The sequence below is a fragment of the Bombus pascuorum genome, chromosome 9 (genome assembly GCF_905332965.1).
Source record: "Bombus pascuorum chromosome 9, iyBomPasc1.1, whole genome shotgun sequence".
Lineage (NCBI taxonomy): Eukaryota > Metazoa > Arthropoda > Insecta > Hymenoptera > Apidae > Bombus > Bombus pascuorum.
Genome location: NC_083496.1, coordinates 4,972,234 through 4,993,461, shown reverse-complemented (window position 1 = coordinate 4,993,461; position 21,228 = coordinate 4,972,234). Strand labels below are relative to the sequence as shown.

The window sequence follows — 21,228 nt, the reverse complement described above, 5'->3', positions numbered from 1 at the left end:
ACTTTGTACACGTTACACGTATGCGCATCTTGCATTTCTCTAGCTCTTCGAGTATCCTCTTCCAGTCCACCTTCTATGCACCGCCGGTCCACGTATCGACGGATACGTTCGCCTTGTTATTTATCGGGGGAACTGCAGCATAGCGGCATGCGCCGCGTCCTATCAGCGCGATAAATAATCCGAACTAAGTAGATTCAGCCGTTTTACAAAGACGCGTGTAAATTGCCGCGTCAAAGGAGAAATTATGGCGATCATCGGGTTTCCCTGCCCGCCTCTTCGCCCCATCGATGTTTCTCGCGACGACGCAAAGGCCAGAAAATCGCTGCTTTCCTCGAGAGATACACCGTTCGCAACAACGATGAAATCTCTGCTTCGCGACTCCAGATACTCGGAGATCTCGGAATGGCGAGGCAAACTCGGGCTGATTACCTGCTTCGATCTTCGGTTTCGTAGAGAAGGAAAAGAGGCAGGAGAACGAGAAGTCGGGAGAGACAGGGTCGGGCAAAGAGAGGGAGGGCGATGTCGAGGGAAAAGAGAAACACGGTGCGAGTCTGCGAAGAAGATCGCGACGAGATGGAGGGCTCGGTGTCCGTGAGATTTCATTCCGTGCAGGCTTGTTACGAAGCAGCCATTGGAAATGCAAATTTTCGGGGGAAATGTTCGTAGGTACGTGGGCGAGACCGAGGTGAGGACTCTGAGACCTCAGGTGAACTCCACGGAGATAGACAACCCCCGCACCTGGGCTACCTACAGCATCTGCGAGATCATGGCGGAGAGATCGCGTTACGGACAACCGATTCGATGCGTCGCCATTCATCCAGCTTACGACAACCCGACCATGTCCTCGAGCACGGAAGTCAGGTTCGACGTTCGATGTGAGTATGCCTTCTTACGTTACGTTATTCGCTTGGGACAGTCTCAAAGAAGAAAATTTGCCCGAGTTATCGAGTTAAGAAACATTTACGCCCGTAACTGTTCAACGATTGCGGGCTCACGTACTTTCGCTTCGTTCGAGCGAAGGGAACGAAGCTCAATTGCACAGCTGAGCAATAATTTTAATCGACGCCTAGTCGATATTGTGAACAAATGTTGTTTCTAGAATGTCTCATTTTAACGTTGCAGCGGGCAGCGTGGCTAGGCGCAACGGATTAAGATCGAGGGAACTAGTTTAACAAACGATATCGAGTTACAGCGACGTCGTAGCTTAATGATTTTAGTATAAACGGAATTTAGGCTTGCCATAAAGGTTACCCTTATTATAAGTCCTACCATAACGCGCTGGTCGCTCTCGTTAATAACAGGGATTAGCAAAGAGATTAATATTTAATAATAATCATCGTTATCCGACCGGCTCTCCAGGATGAAGATACTTTGCGGATCAAGCGACCCTCGAGCCAACTTTCCAGCGAGCCGCCAACTTTTTTAACGAGATCTCCGCGGTTGAAAACAATTTTTCGCGATGCAGCGAAATCACGTCGGTCGAAAGACGCGCAAGTAATTTCGAGATATCCGCGGAAGTTCGATCGCGCTCGGCTGGCGCGCTGAATTTGTATGCATTCCCGTGAACCGACGCACACCGAGGAAACCTAAGACGAAGAGCGAAATTAAAATTCTAGCGATGCTTCGACTCGTGCAGAACGGACAAAAGCGGGGAAAAAATGGTTCCTTTTAGCCACCTGATGAAACATTGCCCTCTCCGGCATTCGCGCAACCAGACACGCTTCGATATCCCGGTTTCCGACTATCCCGCGTACACATGTACGTTGAACGTTTTAATCAGCGCTCGTTTTCTGCTTTTAGCCGAGGCTGCTGGTACGCGAGAGTCCATTACCACGCTGTCGTTGTAACGTTGGTGAAACGTTGCACGTTGCGCGTAGCAAAGGTGGAAGCGATATACCGTGCGGTATCGTTGATTAATTGCGCTTATCTAGAAACGCTTGGTACGCGCAAAGACGATTACGAAGGATATCGATATCGAGCGAAACGAGGATTATTCAAAGAGTCGGTTATGACGTTAGAACGTTCAATGACGATACGATGATTCGGCCGAGGGAGCAGGGTGAAAAAACATGGGCGCAACAAATAAATCGCTGTTAACGGGAGATCGACAGGAAGGGTGCGTGTGCTGACCTCAACCCCTAGCGGAGCAGGAACCTCCACCAAGCCAACGATTTAACTGTGTACACAGGCGCTGGTAACCGCGGTACCCTCATCAATCTCCCTCAAAACGCGCCGCCTCGACATCCTGCTTTTCGACCTTATCGACAATTCCAGCTCCGCTGCATCGTCCAACAATTTTGAATCGTTTTTTACGAAACATCGCGACGAACAACGATGACTAATGGCCGGCGAATCGATTCGGCCGGCCGAAACGACGCCTCCAACACACTTTCGTAGCCTCGGGGAAATATCAGCCTCGGGCGAGCACCGATCAAACAAACGAAACCAAGGAAATATTAATAATCGAGATTTCTGTTTCGCCAACGGCCACCAATCGTCGGTTTTCTCGATCGGCGCTCGAATAACGCGCCTATAGCAAAGTATAACCAATCCACCGCCTGTCACCCACTCCTCCCTTCTTTATCTCGATACCCAATCTGTAATTTAACCGCGACCAACTGTCATTCGTAATCGAATTGCGAATCGATCGCAATTTTTCTTCTATTAATCGCTTCCGTCCCAGCCCATTCCGTCCTACCCCTAAACTCAAACTCTCGACCCTCTCCCATCGACGCCAAGTAATTCGTTCCGGGTGAAATCGAGTTGGAGCTTGAGACCTCGCCCGCGATTCCTACGGGAATCCTGCCGACAGTAGACGCGCGAGATGCGGTTTACAAGTATTACCGGGCAGAAATGGAGACACAGAGGTGGCTTGACGCGTATATTGATTAGGGGCATTAGCCGACTGGGACTTTCCGAGGCAAATTGAAAAGTTCGCCTCAAAGCGCAGATATATTCCATGTTCATGCCGCGTCGATCGAAACGCCCACGGGAATTTCGAATCATCCGGTCGTTTCGCTATCCTCGCCCCGTCTGACCGCCCTCTTCTGACCCGCCCTCTTCCCGCGCTGTTCAATCCGGGACCGATACACCGTTTACTTTGCCACAACGACAGCTTACAGTGCGTCGATGCACTTTTCACCGATCGGTCACGACCGATGTAATCGACGGATCGACATCCGCTCGTTTCTGCCTATTTCGGACGCACGCTTTTTCGTCAAAATTTTGTCAAATGTCTATACGATACATGTACGCTCTTTTGGAAATTTTACCGCGCGAATCGATAGCACGGAGACGCGCGACGAACAAAGTGGCGGCATTCGTTGCGTGTGGATGAGCGTAGCAACGAGCTTCGTGCGACGCTCGTCGAATTAACGATATTCCCGGTAACGAGAATAATTAGATTTTTCTGAACAAAGGGAGAGACGAACGGTCAAGAAGATGTAAAGCAAACGCGTCTAAGGCAGGCTGATACGAGAATCGGTTATTCGTTGAAGCGTATTTCTGGCAGTCGTTCTTTAGGTGAACTTCAAACGGGTGTGTTTTTATAGACGGTGATGACGTTGGATCGAACAAAAGGTGGGAAGGGTTAAAACAAAGAGAGTGAAAAAGCGGAGGCGCGCGAGCGGCCGGCTTTTGTGTCGCGAAACAGAAATTTCCGTTTCAACCCGCTTCCCCTTGGAGAAAATTTTTCATCGCCGACCCTCGCTAATTAACCCACCGTACGCGAATTCGTTAATTAACCTCTATCCGATGTATCATCTACAAAACAGGCTGTACACGCGAAACGAGAAAAACGCCGACACGCTGACAAATATTTAAATATTGATAAAAGCATATATTTACCGGTGAATCCAAGATAAAATAACAAAGTGAATGTAAATACAAACGTTAAAGTTCCTCTTTTTCCGCGATACCGTTTACTGCGTGGTGGTGCGCCGGACAATTTGCAAACAAAGCTAAAACGCTTCCGACGTTCTTTATCCTAACCTTGTGCCTCGAAAGCGAATAAAAGATAAAAGGGGACCAAATATCGCATCGCGATGTTTCGAATCGAATCGTTGCGAACGAACAAAACGATCGGAAATTTTTCGTCGCGCGCTCGCAAATTTATCGTCCCTCCGCTTCGTTCCCCCAGCGTGATAATGAATTTGTTTCGATCAACGTTGCGCTCGTTTGCTCGTAATTTACTGGTACCGATGCTGATCGAATATTCATGAAGCATTGTTCGAAAACGAATACCGAGCTACAGAATTTATTGAAAACTCCAGGAGAGGCTGACGCGATTTATGCACCGGGCACGTAGTTTTCCAATGTACAGCTGACGGGCCGGTGTGTTTCCCGCAGTCTTCTGCAAACTTCAAAACGGTTGCAACTGTAACACAGCGTTGTAGCACGGCAGCCGCGTGGTAAGCCCGGACGCCAAATTTTTTTTTCACCATCGATCGCCTCCCGTTGCTTTTCCTCCGCGTCCATTTCCATTGCGCTTCTCGTTCATAATCGAAAACACAACAACATCGAAAATACAGGACCGATCGACCAGACTTGCTTCGTGCTCATTATAGCTTCGACGATGGAAACTGTATACGCGGACAAGTATACAACGTTACAGTGTCCTTAGAATCTTCAGCCGCCAGAGGCGAATTTACGAGCAAAGAAATTTATAGGAAAGCAGAAATATAATCGCTCGGTTTATGGCGAGCGTGGAGAGGTTGTCGATGGTGACGAGTCAAAGGAGAGACCGGAAGAATAGAAACGACAACGACGAGCCACGTTTTCGAGGATGCCAATCACGGCGGCTAACGTTCGCGTTTGCGTCTCTCGATGCGGAACAAACGCGCGGAATAGAGTTCCAGAGAACAGGTGAAAGAAAAACAAAAGAAAATAGGTTGGTCGATCGAAACAGCTGTGCAGGCTTTTCCGCGGAGAAACACGCGGTGCAACCAAATAAATAGGGTTGACCGGTTTGACACACACTGGCAGAGGGACACCTCTAGCGTGCACAACCACGCGCACAGCAGACCAGTGTCCTATAAAACACAGACAGCCACGGTAAAAAGGGTAATAGAGGGGAAAGGGAGCCAGAGAGAGGGAAAGGAAAATGGGAAAGGGTGGACAGAGCGAGCAACAAACAAAGAGAGGATGCAGTTGAAATTGTGAATGGGTCAGCGAGTGTTCGTTCGCGCGTATTTCGAAATCATTGTTACGTGAAATGAACAGCTGCGCGAGCTACCTGCATTCTACCTACACGACGATTCGATTCGATTCGACAGCATCGCGCCGACCGGCTTTTTCATTTTCCACATCTTCCCAGGACGTTCCACCTTCACACCTGAACAGTACGGGACCTGTCCATTTTTCGCAAATTAATCCATCAGCCTTCCAAAAAAAAAGTCCACGTTAACGCGCGTCACCATGAGCCTTACACCGATGTTTCTTCGCCTGGCATTACTTTTACAACGGAGGTTCGAGATGCACTTGGAAATACGATTTGTCGAGACGCGAATATCGTCGTTTCAAGCGCGAAATCGATTTTCGTCGTTTTAAATTACCGTCGTTGATCCGTTCGTCATGCTGCCTATCGAAAATCGTCTCCTAAATCGTCACGGTTCATGGAAAGTTTAAGTAAGCGCGAAAGGATCGTTCGATCCTAACCGAAGTAGGTAGGATGTTCGTTAGTTGCGCGACAAAAGAAACACTTAATCGGAGAATCGAGTTACGGTGTAGCCGAGTTCTCGCGAGACACAGGCAAGAGAAGGTTGGAGACGAGTTTGTACGGGCGATGTCTATCCGGTTTAGCCGCTTCTCTTTGCGAGTTGCGTAATCGTATTTCCAAGTCTGAATACGAGCTTGTTATTTTTGGCCCTCGGGGAAATAGGTCGGCACTGAAATTATTAATTAATACAATTTGGATCCGTATTCCAACATTAATTAACCATCATTTGTGACGTTTCCCGGTGGCCGCCGCGCAGTTTCATTGGTTTAAATCAACGGGAAGAGCCTGTAGGTAGCGAAGAGGGGATAATTGTATATTAACACGGTAAATTATTTTCCACGTCCAGTGCCTTTAATCGAGAGCTTTGTCGGGATCAAAACCGGACAAACGAGGGTGAAAAGCGAACGACCCTCCCTTTCGCGATATTCTTCGACGGGCCTTCAACCGTAACCCCGTCGATCGATCCCTTCAACCGCGTAATTGCTTTCGCTGAAAAATACAACGTAACGCGTCAATTCAATGCAAGTTAATCGAATACAGAGAGAGAGAGAGAGAGAGAGAGAGAGAACGCGCGGTACCGACTAGTTTGATAGACTGCATTTATCGAAACGTGATTTCCAGTAAATCCATTCGATGCTTCGACCGATGCATTATTTCATCTCGGTTACAAGCTTTGCCTCGCCATCTTTTATCGTAAGAGACCAATTAAATTTCCCTTCATTTTCCTTTCCCTTTACGCGCGGACGAAGGGTTGATCCGTCGATCGATCCGAATACGTCGATTCAAACCGAAACAAGGAAGAGAGCAACAGAAGAGGCAAAGGAAAAGGCCGGTAGAATTTTCCTAGGCTGGGACGAGACGCGCACACATCGATTAACCAGAGAGACCGGAATCAGCCAGTGTGCTGTTTCAGCCGGTTTCTCTGTTTTTCCCGTTTGGAAAACAGCCGCAGGATTAACTGCGCGCAGGTGTAATTGAATTTTTCGTGAGCCGCGGCTAACTAATTATTTCTGACAAGGAATAACGAAACGGCGGGTTACTGGTCCAACTTTGATTCATTATTTCGAGGTTTGTACGTTAGCTTGCGTGCTCTTCCTCTCTCTCTCTCTTTCTATTTCTCTCTCTCCCTTTCTGGGTGTTACGCTCGCGTGCCATTGTTTTCCATTCCATTATCGGGCTCTCTCCGTGTGTTGCCTTTTTTCCTGCCGGTCCGGAGGAACACCGAGAGAGAAACATCTTTGTTCGGATCGAACGCGAGAATAAACTGATCGAACGGGCGGTCGACACGTAGCAGTGGCCGGGCCAACCCTTCGACTCCATGTGCCGCTTCTTTCAGATGATACGATCCGGATCCACTTTTAATTACGCGCTCATTAACGAAGGATTGAATCTGAAAACTTGCTACTGCAACCAGCGTTTACTCTCGCAACCGGTGTTTATTTTTCCGCCGTGTTCCGCGAGCCAGCGCGCTATGATTAAAGCTCTGATAGCAATTCTCGTCCGCGATTTCAATTAAACTCTCCTCTCTTCTCCATCGAATCAACCGCCCTGCCCCAACCACCGACAGTTTTTCTTTCCTTTCTTTAAGGAGAAAATTAATTTTCTCACCCTAGGCCGTTAGATGACGAACGTGTAACCGCGAAAGTATAATTAAAATTTCGCTTGTTGGAAGGCGCGGCGTAACAGGATCGGACGAAATGAAAATGTTTCAGACGCGCCCGAGACGAGACTGGTCGGTGTGCCGACCGGGCAACTGGAAGAAGGTCGTGATCAGTTGGAGATTCGATGTCTAGCCGACGCGAATCCCCCAGCCTCGATCCTCTGGAGGAGAACGAAGAGCCCAGGAGTGGCCGAAGTGGCGAGTATCGGAGAAACGCTGCTATTCTCGCCGATCTATAGGAATCACGCGGCCGTCTATATCTGCGAAGCGGCCAACACCGAGGGTGAAAGCAGCCCTGTGTCCGTTCAAGTGTCCGTCAACTGTAAGTGTCGTCGGCCTCGTTTCCACTTTCCAAGCTTCCTGCTACTCGAGATCTGCCAATCGTTCTCAAAGTATCAGCGATTAACCCTTCTATACTCGAGACAGGCTTGTAAACGGCCGTATACTTTCAACCAACCGCTTTGTGAATAAAAATAGCGTTAGAATCTCCGGTCGGTGCTCGATTATGGCTCGATAACGCGGCCCGACCGCAAAGACGGTCGACCTCGGGACACGATAATCATCGAAGCGTCGAAACGCGTTCGCAAGTGGCTCGCTGAATAGTTTCGAGACGGTATTTGCGTTAGAGCAGCGAGATACTTGCCGGCTTTCGGGTTGTTTTCAACAGTTTCGGCTCCTCGCGCTGCACAAACTTTCCCAAGCAGCTATCGCGGTCAAGAATTAGTAAAACGAGAACTGTTAAACGCGATCATCGTCGGCACTCGGTTCACGCGAACACGGTTAGCGAACATTCCAACGTTTATTCCGGATATCGGCGAACGCGATCGATGGAGCTAGAGAACCGTCTGGTTTTCACGCAGATCCGCCGACGATCAGCTCAGTGGGCCCGGATCGGCTGACTACAGCGTTACTTTTTTCCGGAGCCTCGTTCGAGTGCAACGCCGACGCGATGCCACCGGCTGAATACAGGTGACCTATTCGTCGACTGCTTCCGACTCTCGCATTCTTTTTCTTTCTTCTCGTTCCGATCATTTTCTTTTCTCATCCTCCAGCTTTTGCCGCTACACTTTCACCTTTGAATCTTTAGTTTGCACGTCAACACGTCATGAATCATCCTGGAAATGGACTAGCTATAAGCTATGTATAATTTACCATTTTGTCTTATTTGTTCTGTAAACGTGTGCTTGTCATAATCTTCGTTTGTTTGCATACTTGTTGCACCTTTACGTTCGCCACGTGCCACGGACGTTATCCGTATTTACGAGCGTCCCGAATCACGTGGTTAAAATGGTTCCCGCTAGTGCAATGGTAAACGTCGTTGCACGCGATAGTTATACAGTAGCGAAAGAGCAATGGGTGAACGTGTCGAACTGAAATGCGACAATGGCTTTTTCAACTCCGCCCCAGATGGGCCCAGATCTTCACCGATGGTCGGATGCCATTGGAATGCGGTACCGGACAGCGATTGATCCTGACGAACGTGACGTACGAGCAACAGGGTCAATACATATGTCTCGCCTCGAACAAGATCAATGGGAACGTCAGAGAAGTTAAAAGCGATCCTGTATCGCTGCAAGTGGTTGGCGCGCCCAGGGTAAGACGCAAATCAAACTCGTTATGTATAGTACGTTATCCCCAGTCCTGTACGCGTTCTCGAAAGGAAAACACGGCGCTGAAACCATGCAATCGGACTGCGAATTATTACGGGCAGATTAACTGGAAAAAACTCGGTTCGTAGGAAAATCGAGCGGAAAAGGACGATGGTCGAGTTAAAATTGAATCGATCCGCGAGACACACGATGCGCGTCGGAGAAGAGAAACGCGGAAGTTAACCGATTTTTAACGCGCTGCGATTATGGATTGTTCGTTCTACGCTTTTATTACGAAATCAATGCGATCGGAAAACAAACGATTGCTATCTGCAATTAATTAACAAAATTATGTTTGTTCGCTCTACGTGCTCGTCGATCTGTTGACGCAAACCCGCGACTACACCCTCCGCTCTGACATATTTAAATATGGAACAGGAAATTCGTATTTATCCCGAGCTCGTGTACAGGGGACGAGGAAGTGGAAAAATATACGTACGCACGTGCATATACGGGGGTGGAGTAAAACGTCATTTTCACGATACATTCGTCGGTTGATTGCAGTTACACTGGTTTCATACGCGCCGCTACGTTTTGTGTTCCATGATCCGCGCACCACTTGTGACCCCCGAATATTCCGTGCAATCGACGCGAAATATTTCACTCTTGCGCGAGAATTGCGCTAGCCACGAAATGTTCGTCAAATGATAATCGTTTGGAAGATAAAAGAAAGAAAAGAGGGAAATGAAAGTCAATTATCGACGGTTCCTTGCCAGTAACCGGACTCGTGCACTCGTAAACTTTCGTGTTCATTAAAACGGTGTGTAGGTGGAAAGTAGAACAGCGAGAACGCGATAGAGGACAAAGACGATGGAAGAACATTGAGAAAAGTAGGGTAGAAGGAGTTGCTTAACGTGTGTCGCAGGTGGTGAAACCGGCCATCACGGAGAAGTTTGTCGTGGCAACGACCGAAGGGAGCCCAGCGAAATTAGAGATCAGACTGTGTTCCGACCCGAAGCCCCGGCTCGTGGCTTGGGAATGGGGCAGCACCAGACTCCACGCCGGTTAGACTGCTTCCTAGCTCTACCGCCAAAAGTATTCGAGTCTTTGGTTTGCTCTTTCAGTTTTTTTTTTTTTTTTTACGTACGTCTCTTCTCACTAATTGGCACTCCTTATTACTGAAAAGTGGTATACTCGCGATTAATTAATTCGAGCATCCCTTTAGCCGCAAGCTCCTCTTTAATTACCCGCCTTTTTCTCGCGTCCTCCTCAACGAGCCGAACCTCCAACTTCCACGACAAGCCTTCGATCCTTCACCAGATTCCCCGCGTTCGACCGTCTCTCCACTCTCGAGATCACCCTATGCTTCGACCCTTTCCACGCGTTAGTTCACACTTTTTATCGGCCGTTGTTTAAGTAGAACGAGTTTGCTTTTTCGACATTTTTCGTTCGTTCGTTCGTTCGTTGTTTCTTTCTCTTTTCGTTGTTTTCCATACAATTCATCTCGTTTCAGCGGTCCATGATCTTACGTTGATCGAACGTTTACGATTATAACGATGACGCTATCGGATCTAATTACTCGGCAAATGTTTGCAGGTGAAGTTCTGGAATCACGATATCGGGCGCTGGATCTAGAGCCGTTGGCGGTCGAGGATTGTTATATTGCCGTCTTAGAACTGACTAGCACGGTGAAGGAGGATCAGAGAATATACCACGTAATCGTGGAGAACGATCGTGGAAGCGATCGCCGAGCCCTGATGTTGAAAGTCGACGAACCAGGACAGGTAATTATAACGACATCTATTCGACGTGAAAGAAGAAACCGACTAGCCGACGCGTTTCGAGCAAACGTTCTCGCCTGTCTTTTTCTCTCAATTTGCGAGAACAGATGGCCTAATTAAATAATTGAACAGAGTCTGTTGGTATTTAAATTAAAATAGCCGGGGACATATATATTCTGTACACGCGTGCTCGCTAGAACGCGCGCTCGAGACAATGTTTTCTGGGTTCCAGGAAAAAGCTCTTTTTTTCCTGCCGCGTATTTGTTACAGATTCCACTCGTTATCGGCGCTGTCGCTGGGTTTACGGTGCTCTCGGTGCTGGTAATGGGATTCGTTTGTTTCCTACGCTCGGATAGATGCTGCGTGGCCAGAAATACGGTGCCTGCGCTGCAGCAAGTGCATTGGTAAGCACACGATATTGCGTCCTCTGGTGATTTGCACGAATAAACGTCGAAGCAATTTACATGGAAAACCTAGAGAACTCTTTTCAAGGAGACACATCCTCGCGGAGCACGTGCGCGCTAATGAATTATTCGACGCGCTATTTCCCTCGGTTGGCTTAATTGCTAGCGTCACGAACCGACGTTAATTCGTCTCTGAACGATTTTACGCGATCTTACGCGATACAACGCGATATGCTTGTCAACCGATCGAATCGAAGGGTTACGCGAAAGCGAGAAAGCTAGGAGGCTAAAGCAGCGACAATGGAGAACGGAATAGACAGTGGTGGCCTGTTTCAGCACGAAGGCTTCGAACACGATGATAGAGGATCCTCGCTTAGCCGTGGACACGATGGAACGCAACAGCCAGCAGTACGCGTCCGAGAAACGACCGAACCACGTTTTGAAACCTGTCCCGTCGCAACAGTATCAGCAAGAGTGTTATCAACACGATCCACCGCACCAACAGCAACATTATCAGAGGCATCATCATCATCACCACGGACAGCCTCACGGACCACAGTATACGCTTCAGGTCAGATAAGTTGATAGACAGAGAGACAAGAAACAAAAACTATTCTCACAGAGTAGAGTGACGATGTCGCTGAGCGACATCCCGCAAAACGTTGTTTTATTCCCTTTTCCCTTAGACCCGACTGTCTCTCTCTCCCTTCGTATAGCTGAACGAATGCACGAACGGTACACAATACGCACAGCACAACTTCCCTAGACACTGTGCTTTTCTTGCTCATTTTTCGAGCGAATCTCTGCTAACGGAAACGTACACGACGCAACACCATCCCCCGGGCAGCTCATTTTAATTTTCCATTCCCAACAGCGCCTAGTCAAGTTTTTCCATCGATCCTTTCGCTCTTGATTTTTCCCGGGATCTTCCCACGTTCCCTTTCTTTTTTTTTTTTTTATTATTTATCTATTTAAATCGCCAACTCGGGGAAAAAATAAGCAACGAAACGAAATTCCCTTTGGATTTTTATCCGATGAGCGTTGCGTTCGGTCCATTGCAGCCGTGCAAAGGTACACGTTAAAAGTGAAATTTTTTTGCTCCCGCGAAAACTCGAGAAACGAGAGTGAGCCAACGTACGCGAAAAACAACGCGTAGAAGCATTCGGTCCGTGGCTGCATTCAAGTTGCTTCGGTTTTCAACATTACCGTATCATCTCGTTCGATGCAGAATACCAAGCACGATCCCTTTTCTTCTCTTTTCTTTTTTTTTTTTTTTTTTCTTTTTGTCAAGAGTTTAAAGCTTCGAGAAAGATCAAAGATCTTTCAACGTTTTATCGTTGGTTGTAACAGAAGAGTTTCATATTCGAGAGTTTAGCATCCGTTACACCTTTCAGATATTTACGCATGACTTGAAGGCCCGCAAGACGTACAATTTCGTCTGGCACGAGAGAATCCATCGGTCTAACGGCTAACCAAGAAATTTTTACATCGCTGTATGTCTTGGTCTTGACTGAGCATTTCGCAGTCTTCGTCGTTCTTTCTCGTGTTCGCGCTTACCTTAGAACGATCTCACGATAGTCGAAAGCATCACGCTAAAATGATATATCGAGAGCATTTACGGCGAGAGTATTACAAATACACATACTCGACTCTCGCGTTCCATAACGTCGGCGAATAAAAGTAGCTGGTATCAGACCGCGATGATTTCATTCCACCTATTTTTACGATATCGTCGATCGCGTTGTGTCTTCTCGTTAGATACCATTCGATCGGCAGTTCGCTCGTTCAAATTCCGTCGACGTATGAACGGAAAAGGAACGATCTCAAAGGATACGCATGCATCCGCTATGCACGAGACATGGTGTAACGCTTTACAAAAATGATACATATATTATACAATTACCGACCATCGTCGTGTAAACTTGTATATACACATACACGTCGAAAGTATGTCACATTTTCCGTCTCGTATCGCAATAACGCCACGTTGACAATATAGACCTGCACAAGTATTGACCACTAGCCGCTGTCCCTACCCCGATCGAGATAGTCGTTTGAGTGATTTATGCGGCCAGTAGGGTACATTACGCATGCATTTGGTTGCATCTAGACATCGCGGTATCCCTCTGCCAATTACCGCAACGTCCTTGTAGGTCGTAGGTAACGTCATTTAGATACGTGTACGTAAGTAGCGGTTGCAGCCACTTTTGCTTTAACGCGACTGCCATTTTCTCAAATCAGTCCGACTATTAGATCCTTTCCTTCTTAATTAACGGTGAACAATCGAACGAATAATCGGTTCACGAACGTTTTCTATACGGTTGGTGCTACGGGGGTCAGACTGTGTCTTGGAAGTAACGGCAAGTAGAAACGAACGTTGCAGGTCGGCCGCAAAAAGGAAAGGAATCCTAATTTAACTTTTCTCTCGAGCTATTTCGATGATATAATCTGACCTATTTCCGCGGGGCATCGCGTGGAAAACATACAGCAGGTAAATTAAGTATTAGAATTTTGAATGTTGTCTCTGTATTACTCAACAGAAAGCCAGAAATTGGTCGCGCGTTATAAGAGAAGCGACTGTTGTACCGTGAAGAACGAGATTGGGTTAGGAGTTTGATTTGGTCCATCCGGCTTGCATCTTACCCACCGCTTTCGTTTCGTTCTTGCATCCAAACAGCACTATTTCCAAGACGAGCGCGCGTTTGTCGGCGCTGTAGTTTCTAAACGAAAGACTGACTCTTATTTTAAAAAACGGTATACGTACGTGTAATATTGTAAATCTTGGGGTAATTCGGGTGATCGATTCTGAAGTCTGAAAATCGAGTTTTATCGTGAAAATAGCTAGATAAAATACAAAAAATAAACGACAATTGATATCCGTCTATAACAATAAATGACAATAATTTACATAGACGCGAAATAACAAGTTCTATACAATGTTTACCTGAAAATCGAGGTTCGATTTTCAACGTCCTGAGCTACCGATCTTTCCTTGTCAATCTTCAAAATTTTAAATTTTAAATTTTAAAACTTACTTCGTAAGTATACCATCGGCTGAATCATTGCCTGATCACTGTATATCGAGGTATCAAGGAGACTTCGAAAATTTATATATATATATATATATATATATGTTTTTTCGTCCAGTTGCGGGGAGACGCGTTCGCGTTGAAGCGCGTCAACGGGTGTCGTAAATTCCCGTTACGATTATAATAATCGACACCACGAGCAGGTCGATCTCCTTATTTCTTGTGGAATAATAGGGGTGTTTGATTTGCAAAACAACTGTAGTCTACAATTATATAATATACATTTACAATAACTTGCAACGCTTGTTGCGTAGACAGGAATCAATTAACTTCGTCGTGCCGGAAAGTACAGTAATTGATTATTCGAGTGTTTAGAGAATAGCACCGTATTTCACTCGCTTTGATATGTTGAAGAATAAGGTTTGACTGGACTACCCGAAGATAGGAAGAACAGTTTTCTCGAGTTAACTTGAATACCTGTCGATTTGAAAATCATTAGACTTAACTGCCCGAGGATTGATAGAACAATAACAGACCCGTCTCGTGCTATTAAGGAGGAAAGCTCGATGTGGCTGTGTCCTTTTGAACAAAGAACTTTGAAAGAAGAACAAAGAATTCGTCGTTCACACATTTCGGTAGAAAAGCGAGGGTAACGGTGATACCCATTGGTTATAGCCAATGTTAATAAATAAAATAAGAGGAGAAAGTCTTCTGCAGATGTGACTCATGGGTGTCTTTGTTCATGGAAAAAGCCCGTTATTTCGCTAGACAAACATCCGGTTTCTCCGTAATTAGTAAGAGCGTGCAATAAATCTAAGAACTGTTTAAAGGACCATTCATAAACCGAAAATACTTATATGAATGGGAATTAAGCTAAAAGGATTCGGTTTATGATGGTTCCTTGGGTTTACCGCAGGTCAGTGTAACGAGGTGTAGGCCTTGGCGGCCAGACCGTGAGGGACGTCGCACCGACCATCTCATTACCGACAGATTTACTGTTATTATAATAACCGGACGGCAAACATTCGCCAATGTAATTAAAAGCCACGGATAATCGCATGTTCGATTACCGATCTATTCGTTTAAATAATCCAACTTCGAATAAGCGTATCAGCGATTACTGAGAATTACCCCTTCGAACGATTGGGATAGGTTACAGTAATGTTAATTACTAATCGAAGTTTACGATTATTCAGAACAATTCCGCGGCTCGATAACGTTAAGTTCCGTCTTGTACACACGCTTAACTGGTTTCTCCGAAAATCGATAGACAAGAGAGCAAATTGCTATTTACTTAAACCGAACCGTGAAAAGGCGCAACGTGGGCGCTATCGCTACCAAACGAACGTTAATTTACGATGTAATTTAATCGTTCGAAGGGATTTCCCCTTGATTTGCGTTCGACGACGATCATTACCGAGCATGTTACGTCCTCGCAAATTCCGCGTGCATGCTGACATTTCTGTGTACATATCTTTTACTTACCTTCGTTGAGACGACGTTTCTTCTCCCTCTCTCTCTCTCTCTCTCTCTCTCGCTCTCTCTCTCTCTCCTCTCGTCACAATCGCGCTTCGTCTGATCGCAACACGTCATTGTCATCGTTAGCACAGGATCATTGTAACCATTAATTAGCCTCGCTGCTTGCGTTTCGAGACTGTCATCGCCGTCGGTGAACTTCGTCCATGCCTGTAACCAAGCAATCTACGTGAGATGACGCTGTATGACGCTCTGTGTAGAAGCAGCTCGAACGAGCTTCGAGTACTCTCTTTCGTGTATCATGTTGTCATTAAAAAATAATCATACAGATGCGTGTGCTTGTCCGTTTGTTATCAGACCCCGTAATATCCCTTTTACCATCGCGGAAACCATCGCGAGCATGCCACACAAGTACATACCTATACAAATTATCGATATCAACCTGTTTGGAACCGTGTACAGTATGTGACACGTTTGCGTAACATCGAGCACTGTTTGCTTCACTTTCCCAGTATATCCCGTTTGATATAAGAATCCAAACGAAGCCAGGACCGTTTTATAGGACGAGAAATCACGATATTTTTTCCTTTTTTTTTTTTTTTGTCCTATGCAACCTGAAAGAACAAATATTTTGATCGAACGAAAATTCCAACGTTTTATGAAATTTCGATTACCGAACTAGTTTAAATATTTATTCATAACGTTTATCGGCACGTTATTTACATCGATGTCGATAATATTAACATGCACGCGAATATTTATACCGTATTTGCGGATATTCGAAACTCATTAGACACGTTGAAAATTATGTCGCAGCAAAGTGATGCGTTTTGAAAAATTTCATTGAAACAATGCAATTAATACCTACTTTATTCGATGACAATTTCAAATTGGTAATTGCTCCGTCCAATTGTCACGATATTTTCCTCGTCAGCAGCGTATTTACATAATAAAACGCATCATTTTGGCAGCATTGCCGCGTCAATACCGGTGCATCGTAATGAACGGCATCAATAAATATCTAATAATAACGCGGAGAACAATGAGCCGATCATAACCCGAAGAATAAAACGGCCCTGTTTCTTTCTACGTACATATCAGAATATTTGCACAAACCGCACCTACATATATTCTATAGTTTATTATTTCCGATTGCTAAGTAATCACCCGTAGCATATACTATCCGTAGAGTTTTATTACCCAGACGCTTACGGTTACGCGCGTATTTACCTTGAATGCGATCAAATTCGCAATCTCTTAACCCATTAAATGTCAATGACGAATCCAGTAGCTTTTCTTCGAGGAGGAGCGAAATGCGCACAAAATTTAAAATATGCTTCATTTATATTTCGTAGGAAATTTACGTTTTAATATCTCTATTTCATATTATATATACATTAATTATATGCCTAACAAATTTTTCAGAATGTGACGATAGTGATATATTTATATTTTATTATTTTTGAAGGTTAATCATCCTATCGCCCCTTCTCTCGATCCGCCGCTGTTAAAAGTCAACGTTGTGTGAACGCAACATTTCACTCACAATTTTTCCTATCATTTTGCTTTCTATCGTTGTGGTTGTGAAAGGAAATTCCATTTGCTTGATATTCTTCTCTTCGTCGCAGATCCTACGATATGATGAAATTTTGAAAACACTGAAGTAGATATTTACACCACTATATATAACCTATCTTTTTCTATGGACTTCTGTATATAATATATAATATATCTATTACTTTAATACACTTTTTGTATCTTAAGAAAGGAATATGTAAGTTCAGTTTTTTTCAATAATGTTGCGTTTTCGCAAACTTTTGTGCATTATCTCGTCGCTTGGTCTTTAATGGGTTAAGATCCTTAAGATGAAAATTGTGCAGGGGGAGCAGCTGTTTCTCAAACCAGATCGTTTAGCAACCCTGAAGCCCCATTGCAAGATCGAGAAGCCGCCGCAATATACGACGTTCAAGCCGAGCTCGAACAACTGAAGAGTTTACTATTTCTATTTTCTATTGATGTACACATTGATCGCACAAACATACACGCGTCCTATGGGGAACCGGAAGCAAACAGAAGAAACGAGAAGAAGATAAAGATGGAGATGGCAGAAGAATCGATAGGACGAGACTGAATAGTGGCACGCAATCAAAAACAGACGAGATTTACGAATAATTCGCTCTCTACCTCTCCCTCTCTTTTCTTTCCTGTCCCTATTTCGTTTGTATGATTCCGCAGGAAAAATATTCGACGCAAAGTGAGATGTTTTGCATCGTCGATCGATACTTCCAGTCAACGAACTTTTGTTTTGATTTCTCTTTCTTTCTTCCTTCTTTTTTCGCGACAGATTTCCCTTTCCTCTACAGATTCGACGAAGAGTACGCTCGAACGAACGAGAACACTGAACACGTGCCATTCGGTCGGTATTGTTGGCGTCGATAAAATTCGAGACTACCGAAGACACCGATAGGATTGTGACTTTTAACGTTAATCGATAGATTGCATAATAAAAAATCATTTTCGCGCAACTAATACTGCCAATATGTTCTAACAAAGACGATCTCTACGATTTCAGTACCAATCAAAATGAAAACTATATCAAAAGGTATTTATAATGCTTGCGATAATGTTGTTAATAAAGCGGTGATTTTTAACAATTACTGGTTTTATTAATATTATGCGAACGTCGAGTCTAACTTACGCTCATGTCTGCGAGTTATCGAACGTTCGAAAAATCACGCAACGTAACGATTCGTTTGAAAACGTTTCTCTTTCCTTCGCATGACTGTTGCCAGTATTATCAAAAGACTTTCAATAAAGGAATTGTGCAAACATCATTTGTCTTCGTTAATTGTAAGCACTGACTAATGATACCTGATTATACGATTTTAAGACATCAGTTATTTGAAATTTTTCATTTTTTTTAAGTTATCTTGACATACTGAATCAGCGATGTTACTTCTATGGAGGCTGTATAATATAAGTAAAAAAGAAAGTGTTAAATATATCATTGTTATTAAGCAAACGTAAGTAAAATTTATCTGATGGTTAAGTTGTCCTAGAAAAAATATGCTTTGTTTTAGTAACTTACGTAATTAAATATGTTTTTAGCGAAGCAATTCGTGTTTAGTTTTACCTCAATTTCGTATACGAAAATAACACAATTTGTATTTTAAGAGACGCGAACGATTTCAAATGATCACATGTAATTACGTATACAAGTTGCTACATAAAACAGAAAGCTCGCGGTAAATTTCGAAAGTAGTTAGTTGCAATGTTCTGTCGCAAGAGGGCAGGCAGTGGCTCGACCCATATGAACAAGCAACTTTCCTTTCACATGTTTACATGATCCATTCATACGAGGGACTAACTAACTCCATCGAGATTCATACGTGCTAAGGTGGTCAAACGTGAAGCATCGTTCGGTGTTATACTACGGTGTATACCTTAAACAGTGATTAAAATCTAACATAACAGTTTCAAAATTTTAGTTGAAATAACAATACGTTAATAGTAAATTTGTAGTCATGGCGGTACGTGTACAATTCGAAAATAACAACGAAGTTGGAGTGTTTTCCAAGCTAACAAATTCTTATTGCCTAGTAGCAATTGGTGGTTCGGAGAATTTTTACAGGTATCAATAAGAATGAGTCATTATTACTTTATCTTCAATCATACTTAAACTTGTGTTGTGCAATACAATAATTTTTTCCACTAACTTGACAATTTCATAACCTTGCATTGTCAATATGCGTTGACATAACACGTATTATATTTGTATAATTCATAAAACAAATATTATTGGTAATTGCAGTGTATTTGAGGCAGAATTAGCTGAAACCGTACCCGTAATTCACGCGTCACTTGCGGGATGTCGTATAATTGGTCGATTATGCGTAGGTAAGCACGGTGTGAGAGTTTAATTTCTAAAGTTTGAAATTAACCATGTTCGGATAAAAGTTTTAAGCATGAAATATAAATTTTAACAGGAAACAAAAATGGGTTATTGGTGCCACACACAACAACAGATACGGAACTGCAGCATATACGAAATTCCCTACCAGATAATGTTAAAGTACAAAGAGTCGAAGAGAGGTTATCTGCTCTGGGTAATGTTATTGCCTGCAACGACCATGTTGCTTTAATACATCCTGATCTTGATAAGGCAAGTATTATACTAAGGAATAATCTTAATTTCTTTTCTCTAGAAATACTTATCATTGATATTATTTTATAGGAAACAGAAGAAATTTTAACTGACACATTGAATGTAGAAGTATTTAGGCAAACTGTGGCAAGTAATGTTCTTGTAGGCTCTTATTCTATATTAACGAATCAAGGTGGTTTAGTACATCCAAATACATCCATACAAGATCAAGATGAATTGTCGTCTTTGTTACAAGTACCACTTGCGGTAAGATAATTTCATATATTTAAAAAGTAAGACATAAAAGACAAAGAAATTAAATGTTTAATTACCAAAATAAAATACCATGTACAGGCAGGCACAGTAAATAGAGGTAGTGATGTTATAGCTGGAGGAATGGTTGTAAACGATTGGGTTGCCTTTTGTGGTATGGATACAACTTCCACAGAACTTTCAGTTATTGAAAGTGTTTTCAAGCTTAATGAAGCTGTTCCAACTTCTATTACATCAACTATGCGTGCGTCACTTATAGAAAGGTAATATACATTAGGTCTTAATGATAACATTAACCAGATATGATGATATTAACTAATATCTTCTACTTGTTTCAGTATGTCTTAATCAAAGCAAAATTCTTTGAGGAAATATATAAATAATGTCTAAGATTATGTCAATACTGCACAGAACAATAAGCATTATACATTCAACAATACAGCTACAGTAAGCTCACTTTCTGTACAATTCTAACACAAAGTAATTTATAATTGTAATAAAATTCTGTTTTAATATTTACACTGGATATATTATTAAATTCTTTCGTGGACCATCTGAACAACTTTTACTGGGTGAAATATATAGTCTATTGAGTTTTTTTTTTTTTTTTATATTTTATTTTGATTATTTTACAATTTGTCCTTATGGACATTTGGTAAAGTGTTATATCTTATTGGTGAAGAAAAAAAAAATAAAAATAAATATAGCATGTGGGTGGCTACCCCCAGCGGGGTGCCAGCTTTGTTTTTTTCTAAGTTATATCTTTTATGAGGTCTATTGGGTGTTTCCTTTTTAGTCTTCTTGCGATGTTTGTTGTGTTGCACGTTTCAACTGCCAGCTGGTTCGAGTGTGTTTCTATTCTTACTCTGTATCTTGTTGCGAATCTGATAATCTCTTCCTTGACCGTTGGTATTCCCAGGTCTTTCCGTATGTCCTCGTTTCTAACGTACCACGGGGCGTTTACCATTGTTCTAAGGATTTCGGCTTGGATTGTTTCTATTTTGTTTATATGGCTCATTGCTGCTGTTCCCCATAGTGGAATTCCGTATGTCCAGATTGGTTTTATGATTATTTTATATATTTTCAGTTTGTTTTCTGTGCTTAGTTTGGATTTTCGGCTTGTTAACTAGTGCATTTGTCTCCTTGCTGTCTGTAT

The 21,228-nt window shown here is 43.7% G+C and overlaps 2 protein-coding genes across 2 annotated transcripts in view; both read left to right on the top strand.

The window, feature by feature from the left end:
- LOC132910422 (hemicentin-1-like) overlaps positions 1 to 18,489 on the top strand; it is a 104,299-nt gene extending 85,810 nt beyond the window's left edge. Inside the window, exons 5-13 of the mRNA XM_060966106.1 lie at positions 667 to 875; positions 7,429 to 7,698; positions 8,237 to 8,345; positions 8,784 to 8,970; positions 9,891 to 10,029; positions 10,562 to 10,749; positions 11,017 to 11,150; positions 11,487 to 11,721; positions 17,536 to 18,489. Of these exons, the coding sequence (XP_060822089.1) occupies positions 667 to 875; positions 7,429 to 7,698; positions 8,237 to 8,345; positions 8,784 to 8,970; positions 9,891 to 10,029; positions 10,562 to 10,749; positions 11,017 to 11,150; positions 11,487 to 11,721; positions 17,536 to 17,643 (1,579 nt within the window). The 3' untranslated portion in view covers positions 17,644 to 18,489. The remainder of the gene's footprint in view (positions 1 to 666; positions 876 to 7,428; positions 7,699 to 8,236; positions 8,346 to 8,783; positions 8,971 to 9,890; positions 10,030 to 10,561; positions 10,750 to 11,016; positions 11,151 to 11,486; positions 11,722 to 17,535) is intronic.
- Positions 18,490 to 19,054: 565 nt separating this feature from the next.
- On the top strand, positions 19,055 to 20,593 carry LOC132910264 (eukaryotic translation initiation factor 6). The gene is made up of 6 exons (XM_060965806.1): positions 19,055 to 19,286; positions 19,467 to 19,552; positions 19,642 to 19,817; positions 19,890 to 20,066; positions 20,154 to 20,335; positions 20,411 to 20,593. The coding sequence occupies exons 1-6, from the start codon at positions 19,180 to 19,182 to the stop codon at positions 20,418 to 20,420; spliced, it is 738 nt and encodes a 245-aa protein (XP_060821789.1). The 5' UTR covers positions 19,055 to 19,179; the 3' UTR covers positions 20,421 to 20,593.
- Positions 20,594 to 21,228: the final 635 nt, after the last annotated feature.

Bases quoted from the DNA above. Each gene is read 5' to 3' on its own strand.
- LOC132910264 (XM_060965806.1), top strand. From the start codon at position 19,180: ATGGCGGTACGTGTACAATTCGAAAATAACAACGAAGTTGGAGTGTTT. The intron at 19,818-19,889 runs GCAAGTATTATA...ATTATTTTATAG, and splicing joins TACATCCTGATCTTGATAAG to GAAACAGAAGAAATTTTAAC. The intron at 20,067-20,153 runs GTAAGATAATTT...TACCATGTACAG, and splicing joins TGTTACAAGTACCACTTGCG to GCAGGCACAGTAAATAGAGG.